The sequence below is a fragment of the Poecilia reticulata genome, linkage group LG16 (genome assembly GCF_000633615.1).
Source record: "Poecilia reticulata strain Guanapo linkage group LG16, Guppy_female_1.0+MT, whole genome shotgun sequence".
Taxonomy (NCBI): Eukaryota; Metazoa; Chordata; class Actinopteri; order Cyprinodontiformes; family Poeciliidae; genus Poecilia; species Poecilia reticulata.
The window spans coordinates 335,766-345,083 of NC_024346.1; the positions used below are offsets into that span (position 1 = coordinate 335,766).

At 45.1% G+C, this 9,318-nt stretch overlaps 1 protein-coding gene across 1 annotated transcript in view; it reads right to left on the reverse strand.

The window, feature by feature from the left end:
• Nucleotides 1-506: 506 nt before the first annotated feature.
• Nucleotides 507-9,318, reverse strand: part of LOC103477503 (copine-4-like) — a 27,101-nt gene continuing 18,289 nt past the window's right edge. The window contains exons 11-13 of the mRNA XM_017309310.1: nt 5,914-6,076; nt 5,605-5,841; nt 507-5,399 (exon numbers count right to left, since the gene is read on the reverse strand). Coding sequence (XP_017164799.1) covers nt 5,268-5,399; nt 5,605-5,841; nt 5,914-6,076 — 532 coding nt within the window. The 3' untranslated portion in view covers nt 507-5,267. The remainder of the gene's footprint in view (nt 5,400-5,604; nt 5,842-5,913; nt 6,077-9,318) is intronic.

A 9,318-nucleotide genomic window follows, 5' to 3' on the forward strand; every position in this document is an offset into this window, starting at 1 on the left:
CCTCTTATTGCTTTTCTGCATGAAGTTATGGTCAAAGTCATTTTTAACAAGCATTTGCAAAAATATGGAATCTGTGGGACGACATCTGGACACATTTGGGGGCTTCTTMCATCCTCCCWTGGAAATCASCTCAGAATGATATATGGGCTTTGACTAGGCCACTTGGGCACATTCTCCTGGTTTCTGAGCAATTTTAGCAGGAACATGAATCTTTACTGTCTGACTCAGATTATCCTCCAGGACTTCAGGGTTTGCTCCTGGGAAGCATTCCCAGAGCATGACACTGCCACCACCATGCTTCACAGTGGAGGGGGTGAGTTTGTGGTGATGTGCAGTTTTTTTCCCTTTGGTTTCCCAAAGATTACCAACAAGTACAATTTTGTCTCATCAAAGCAAAGAATGTTGTGTTAGTGGACCTGGAGCCTCATCTGGACCTTTGGTCGGACTCCAGGTGAGATGAGCGTCACGCAGGTGAGTAACCAAGGCAACAGCTCTGAGACACTGACTGCAGACTTTACATTTTTATTAAATAATTAGTAAAAAAACCCAACTTGTTTCCAGTTTTTCCTGCAGGCTGTGAGGAAAACATCCAAGGGGTGAATACTTTTTACAGACTGTAAATCAGAAAAAGAAGCACAATGAAAAACAGCAGGACTTCCTGTCCAGGTTTAGCTCAGATCAGCGATTTCCAAACTGAGGGTTTTAACTATTAAATGATGTGTTCAACTAGAGGCCCAGGGGCCAAACTCGGCCCACCTTAGTTTTTTCTGTGGCCCTCTAGACATTAGAAAGGAAACTTAGTTTGACAGCCCTGTTTTAAATGATGAAATCAAATGATAAAAATCTCATTTTTGAAAAACAAATCCATTAAATATACATAAATACAGATAAATAATGTAATGGAGTCACCAGGTCACCTGTTGGGGGTTACAGGTTGAAAAGTTTGTGAACTCCTGGCTTAGTGGCTGCAAAGAGTCAATTTCCATGAAGTGATGATGTAAATAAATGTGGGAAGGTTTTGGAGACAAAAAATGTCCCAACTACCCGAATCTGAACTCGTTTCAGTCAAACAGACATGAGGACAGACAGAAGTGTTATGGATTCTGTTTCAGCCTCTTCTGTCTGCTTACACGCTGCAGCTTACATAACCATGTTTATGTGTGACTGATTAGAAGCCATGCATGTCATCCAGATGGATCAGAACCAGACTGAAACTGATTAGACCAGGATTGAGCAGCTCCAGGCCTGCAGGGCCTCCTGCAGCTGTTAGGTGTGTCTCYRCTTCAACACACCTGAGTCACATCATGAGGTCGTTAGCAGAACCTGACTGGACTGAGGAGGAGATTCAGCTGTTGGACCAGAGAGACGTTAAGAGCTGCAGGACTCTGGACCTCCAGAACCAGGACTGTCCAGAACTGGTTAGACCCTTTAGAGAGCTGAGAAGAATAAAAGCTGAGCTCTTTGCCTCTCCTGGTTCCGTCCATCAGGAGCTCAGTGGACCAGCGCTGGACGGTGAATGTACCTCTGGTTCTGATCCATCTGGATGACATGCATGGCTTCTAACATTTGATCATTTTTCGGCTTTAAAGGCTGTTCTTGTATAACCAGCTCTTATTATTTCTCAAGGTACTTTACAGTGAGGGGTTCTGGTCGGGTTCTGGTCTAAACGGACCTGGTGGAGCACAGAGACAGAAATGAATGAAGTCCAACAGAAGGTTTCTCCAGAGAGTTTGTGCTTTTAAATCTGCTCACATGGTTTCATGAACATGCTGGAGGCTCGTCAGTGTGAACATCGTTATTACCTCATATTTACTCACTAGCAAGAAAAGGAACCGCAGAGACCAGCAGGTCCTGCTTGGACATCTGCATGCAGGACGACACGCCATGCATCTGCCTCAGTGTTTTAGAAAAGGGGAACAGTTGAGGAAGCAAACGTCTCTGAAGGCAGCTCTTTGTAATTTACGAACTTTACGAAAGTTTAGCAAAACATCAACACAGTCTTAAAAACAGCAGGGAGAGTTGGGAGGGGTTCACACATTGCTTCATCGACTGCCTCCCTGCTCGGCATGCTGTCTGCAGGGAGGCGGCGCTTGCATTGGTCACGTTGTGTTTGTGTGCTTTTCTTCTGCTCTCAGCCGTCGTCGGCCATGCATGCACAGCGGATGCTCAAGGTGCTGCACTTAGCATTTTTACACACGACTCAAGTCTGACCCTGAACTGGGGCAGCAGGACAGAAACCTCATGATGTTTCCTCCAAAATGTTCCTGCTACAGGACGACAGCCAAAACACACTGCTTGCATCCACCTTTTCAAATTCTGATCTGATTTTTCCTGTCAGAAAGTCTCTGACTGGACGGCCAGTCTACAGACCACTGGACTGGTAAGATCAATTATTCAGACCAGAGTTTGAACCAGAAGTCTTGCCAACGTAAACACCAGGAAAGGTCAGGAAAGGTCACAGTTTCACCCTTTTCTGAGCTCCAGACATGCAGAAGCATGCTATGGGTTCTGATAGTAAAAGGTTTTAGTTGGTATTTGTGTAGCTACTGTTTTACACTTCCTATCGTACTCATGACGTTCCAACCAAAATAGTCCTGAGGTATGAAAGTTAAAGACCAAAACACATCAGATCAGATGATGTAAAGATAGCAGGGCTTCGCAGATCGCTAGCATTTCCCTGTGAGTGAATCTCCAAGTCCAACTAAGACCGATACTTACTCTGGCATGAATAATCGATCTTGCGACTCAAGTCGTATCAGAGTGTGAAGAGTCAGATGCAAACGGTGTGTTTATCCTACAACTTCTGGAGTACTTGGACTGGTTTGGTCCAAAAAGCAACAGTCACCAAGCTGACGGACCTCATGGAGCCCGTTGACCTGATGAGTCACTTGCAGAATCTCCAAAGGATGATGAGAACTTCCTGAGCTAATCCAGCTACACTGTCCAAATTACAGGGTGATTGAAGGTCCCTGGAAATGAGATGTTTGGTGTTAAAGATCTGAAGAACCACAGAGAAGCTCCAAAGGTTTTGCTCTGACCTTGTGGATCCAGAGAGAAAGAACTGAGGTCCTGGATGAGGAAGTGAGGACAGAGACACTGTGGTGAGGTGTGAGGTAGTGCCACAGAGGTTCGGGTGGGATCCATCAGGGATCTGCTCTGAGCTCCTTCTTTTGAAGGAGTTCAAGTCCTGAAGGTGGAGGAGGTCAACCAGCAACAGGCAGTGATCTAGCGAGGTGAAGGTTGAATTTGGAGAAACCAGGAAGGAGAATCTGATGAAGCAGGTGAGATGGAGACACCTGTGAACCTCTAAAGGGAGCAGGAGGTTCTACCAGTTGGTGACTGCAAAGACTTTCTCAGCTGGCGAAGCCTGTATGAATGAATCTATGGTCCTACATAGATTCATGTGAAGATGCCACAGAGGTCGTTTTCCACAGTTTCAGGACCAACATAGTGACATCATACCCATTGTAGTGGAGCTTGACACCTGGTGGTCAATAACTTCCTGTACAAGTGGCATGCCCAGCTGGCTCAAAGGAAGTGGATGGTGTCATGGCCTCCTGACCTTAGAAACAGCTCAACCATCCAACGATCCTGCAGGGATGTCCTCTGAAAGTCCACTGATCAAAATGTCCAGTTCTGATTCTGGTCAAATCCATCAGACAAGACGCTACAAGTACCCAACATGTCATTTCTGAAACCGCTGACCTTTCACAGCTTCTGCCATCAGCTTCCACCGGACCGGCATACCGAACAGAACCAACAAAACTCTGAGGATGTGTTTGACTTTGTGGTCATTGTGGTTGTGATGACTTCTAAGTAAAAAAGGCAGGATTTCTCCAGAGTCAGGGTTGGACCGTAGACCAACCGGTAAACTGAAAGTCTTGCTTTTCGACTCGGCTCTCCTCACCGCAGTGGACCCATGCATTGTCCGCATTGCAGCAGCAGCTGCACTGATTTCAATCTCCTTATCCATCCTCCCTTTACTAATGAACAAGACTACAAGATGGATGAACTCCTCCACTTGAGGGAGGAACGTCCCTCCAACCTGGTGAGGCCAGACTGGCCCAACCATTGTCTCAGACTTCCAGCCTCCTCACACTTGGCTGTGAACCGTCCCTGTGCATTCTGGAGCTTCAGGCCAGAAAGAGCCAGCAGAACCACATCATTCGTATAAAACAAGGAACAAAATCCACCGATCAACAAACCAGACCTTCCCGGCACTCGGCTACGCCTATAAATCCTGACTATACAAGTTCTGGGCTCGATGTGAGGAATATGACAGCAACAGTAGCAAAAAGCCCAGGCGTACATGTCCACTTGTTTCCAATGCACAAATTTCTCTGGACGAGTGCGAGTGATTGTTGCCTCATTGTGCAAGTTCCACAGGAAATAAATGGAGAGGGAGCGACGTTGCCTCCCACATGTCAAGCCCTTCATGAACAGGACTGGTGATAAATGGCAGCCACCGGAATCCAACATGCACCAAAAACAGGTCTGGCTTAGTGTCAGTGATGCCTGTATGGAGAATCCCTAATAAAGGACCCTGGATTTTGTACTCCACCCCTACGGGTGCCCATGAGGGACACAGTTGAAAGCCTTGTCCAGGTCAACGAAACAAATGTGGGCCAGTTGGGCAAACTCCCATAATCCCTTGAGCTCCATGCAGAGGGTGTAGAGCTGGTCCAGTGTTTCCTGGCCAGGACGGAAACCAAACTGCTCCTTCAGAAGGTTCAACTGCCTATTCTTTGTTCAACTATGTTCTTGGTTCTGTCAAAACCTCTCAATGCACTGAGGTTTCTGCTCAACAAATAAATGATCAATGTTGACTGGACCTTTCAGACGCGTATCTAGGGTGAACCAGATGGACTTTGGACCTACAGGTCTTATGATCTTCAGCAGTTACCAGGAGAACAGCAGCTCTCTGATCAACGACGAGACCTGAAAAGCATCTCCACCTTCATCCAGAGAGGAAGACGAGTGTAGCTTAAGGGGGTTACCATTGGGAATTATTATTTGATATGAAAGGCAGCAAATGTTTCAGTTGATGACATCATTAAAAGTACTAAGCTAGCAGCAGCAAAAGCAGGAACCAAGGGGTTCCTACACTTGGTCCCTCAGGATAAGACTGTGAAGGCCAACTGGTTTAAGGATAGATGACCCCAATGCCTCATGGGTAAATACTGCGTGCATCATCTTTAGCATCCGCTTTGACAAAAAACACAAGACAGTCAACATTTTGTGAGGTTGGTTTGCTGTGGTGCTGAAGTTCAGGGGCCAAACGGCCTGGAAGACTGGTATTCACTGGGCACTTTGGGCTTGATGCCCTTGCTGTTGTAGTAGTCAACCACCTGGTTGGGCACTTCTGCTAAGACGCTCTTCGCCAGAGCAGCTGGAGAGGCCTGGAGAGGACACAAGGAGAAACAAAATGTTGTTTGATATGAACTCGTGACCCTATTTTAAGGCTAATCAGTTTTCTGGGAACAAAACTTCTTCAGTTCCAGATGTGCTGTAACATGTCTGGAACTGAGCAATAAGGACATAGAAAAGGCATAATGAGTCTCAGAAAGAGTTTTTATGAATATCCTCTGGTTTTCTGAAACTCACATGTTTGAAATTGCGAAAGGGGACAAACTGGACGATGTCCCGGAGGACGGGTTCTCCTTTGGGCGACCGCAGGATCCCGTCATCCCCATCCAGCATCTGCATGTCACCGAAGTCAGCGTTCCCGATCCCGACGATAATGATGGACATTGGAAGATGGGAGGCCTGGACGATGGCTTCCCTGGTGTCGGCCATGTCGGTGATGACGCCGTCAGTCAGGATCAGCAGAATGAAGTATTGCTGGAGCAGGAAGTTCAGGTCAGTTCAGATCGGGTCGGAGGGAACCGGAGGTTCCTGAAGGCAGCGTCTCACCATGGCCTCTTTGGTGTGGACCTCCTGCGAGGCAGACTTGGCAACCTTCTGGATGATGGGGGCGATGTTGGTGGGGCCGTAGAGCTGCAGCTTGGGTAGGCAGGCCTGGTACGCCTCCACCACACCCTGGATACCTGAGCAGGTCCAAAAGGACCCGCATAGTCAGTCAGTTCAATAACTTCTGATGTTAATATGCAATAGAAGCATATTTTGCAAGTGAAAATTTATCATTTTACTTAAATATAACAGAAAATCTGAGAACTTTCTACACATAAAGAGAAAAATGCAGCAAAACTTTTAAATAGTGAAGCTCATGTTTCTTGCTGTTTATGGTGCAGAATCAGCGGCAAACTTAAGGCTACTGTCCATCCAGCAGTGGCTACTTCCTAGTAGCAGGAGACTATGCCCATTCTCAAGCTAGCTACTGATCTGAGTAATGATCAATGACATGCTGGCATTGGAAAATGAGAAGGAGGCTACTCACTAATGCTAGCATTAAATATTCTAACAACTAGCACGTGTTAGCTGGTCACCCACTGGCAGGGGCGCCGCCAGGAATCTTGGGCCCCCTGACAAAAAATTAGATTGGGCCCCCCGCACAGCTCATGTTAAAAAATTTTGAGTCTATTTGACCCATAAAATGCATAACAATTATAAAGGCTTCATCTGCCTTGTCCAATACTAATACTAGCACAATATTCACCTGTAGTAAATTTATCATCCTACAGTCCACATCCAGGATGCAAGAAGGTTGTTTAATGTTTTCTATTAGCTTTAGATCCTGAATGTCTCCATGAGCAACATGCAAAATACACATGAATCAATCCAGACTTCTAAAAATGCTCTAGCTGCATTTTATTCAAGCTGCAGTGTAACTTTAATAAATATGTTTTCTCCATATTTGTTACAGCTGTCACCAGGTAGCAGTTTGTTATGAGGCAGATAATCTGAAAACAATAAATCTCCTCCATCTGGTCCCTGAATTACTGGTTAAAGTGATGCACCGTTCTGACCAAAACAGCCAATCAGAACCAGGAGGAGGGTCTTAGTGCTGTCAATCATCCTCATTCACTCACTGCTAAATGTGCTAATGGTGGAGAAACAACTTATCATTACAGGAAACCGTTTATCTGCCATCACTGGTAGCTATGCTAACTAAACTGAGCATTCACAACAGGCTATGCTAGCTACAGCATAGCACAGAGCAAGGGGGAGGAAGGATGAGCAGCACCACATGAGATTGTGATTGACAGCACTAAACCTCTCCTGCCTCTGACTGGTTGTTTCTAGAGAACCCTGGGAGAAGGCAGAGGAAATAGATTTTTCACAGATTGCCTCTCATACCGTACTGTCACAACATAATGACAGTTTTAACAAATGTGTGATTTTTTTTATTTATAAAAGTTTCATACTGCAGCTTTAATTTCACCCAGGAGAGAACAGGTCAGGAGGGACGTGGGTTAGAGCTGCTGCTGACTGACTCATCTGTTGTTAAGTGGTAAAAGGGACAAGGGACAAGTTCAGTATATGAATATGTTGGTCATTTCTTTCCTTCATTTATTAAATGCTAGTGAAAAGGAGGCAAACAGTCTGTAGCTAAGCTAACTATGCTAAATGGTTGATAATCTCACAGTCTATTCACCTCTTGGAGAAAAACTGGGTTATAAATCAACACTCTTGTCCTTTTCTCTCTCTCTCTATTTTGTTTTTGAAAACCTGATTTTATAACTTTTCTTAGCAGCATAGTAACAGCCAGTCGTTCATATCTTCCACTGTCTGCTGCTAACAGCGTCACGGTGAAGCGCTAAAAACGCTAAAAGCAGGAACGAACCATTTAACCCAGATAGGGGGGTTCAGGGCAAATATGGATGTGTGTTTTTGGTCTGGGGGGGGAACATTACATTTTACTGATAAAAACAATCTTAAATCTTAAATTTAAAGAAGTTGTAAAAAACTTCAAAGTGTTTTACAAACTAATCCACAAGCATCTTTTAGCCGGAATACAGAAAATAGTTCTTATTCTGAAAGAAGCAATAATATTTGGGAAACATTTCACTTCATATTCACTGTTACAATATGAAGAGTTGCATGTACAAAACGTCAATATCTGTATATATGTAGAGCCAGATAAACAGCCCTCAACTTAGAAGCTGCATAATATGAGTTTGAAAACATTTCTCCGTTTGCTGCTAGCATGTGGTTGTTCTAAATGAAAATTAGCACGTTCTTCTTTTGATTTACAATTTTGACTTCTAATGATTCACTTCCTGCTAGAGAGCCCCCTGGTGGTTGAAGAAAAATCCACAGAAAAGATGCACCGGGCTACAATCCGCATGGTTCAAAGCTTAGGAAAAAAGTAGCAGCTTATAGTCCGGAAAATACGGTACCGTGGGGGAAATTGGATCATTTCCACGGCACACCTGACGATCAACAGTGGTTGAAAAACACTGCCGTAGACATCATATACGTCTTTATGTCTGTGGGGATTGATGGGTAAGAAGGATAGTCAGAACCCTGCAGGGCCGGCGGCTGCAGGGAAACACACTGACTTCATCAAGCCAGAGCCTGAAGAGCCACTTTCTGAACTCGGGCAGCGGCAGACTCAAACCTTCAACATGATGGTGTAACTAAAGCGCTTTTTCTTCCTCTGGAAGTCATTTCATACATCCAGAAATCACTTTCTAGCTCCCCCAGAAACTAAAAGTTCAGGATTTAAAAAGCATTATTTTCATGATTAGTAAATTAAACCTGATGTCTGCGGTGTTTCCTTAAATCAAATACTTTGCTTCTGATTGAAGGCGCTAGCAGCAAAAAGCTAACGGCTAGCCAGCTAATTTAGCGTGATCCCTAAGGACTGCTGGAAGCTGTGATGCTGCAGCTCTTCCCCTTGAAGCTGCGTGTTTCAGCTGGTCTGAGTTTTACTGTGGATATTCTTTGACTCCAGGTCCTCAGCGTTTGGTTTGTCTGGACTCGGATACGGTCACCCTGTTTGCTGCCTGAGATCAAAATGACGCAGACGGAGAAGAGGAAACTTCATGCTGGAGGTCAGCAGACAGCCAGAGGAGCCATCAGCGGATCAAAGCCGCTGATCAATCCGATCAATAGTCAGTGAGGAGAGGAAGGACGCAGCCACTCTTCTTCTTCTTCTCTTTCTGGAACACTCACTTCAGTTAAGAGCATGTTGTCATGGACACGGAAATTTGAATGAGAGAAGAATCAGGTCAGAATTTTATTTTAAGAACAGGATTTAAATTTGGGGGCAATTATTTAGTTTATGGTGGGAAAGAATCTGTGGGCAGGATTTATTTTAGTCAAAAAGCAGAACCACACCGTCTGGACCAATCGGAGAGCAGAACCGCTCCTCTCCGCCGTTTGGACCAATCGGAGAGCAGAACCGCTCCTCTC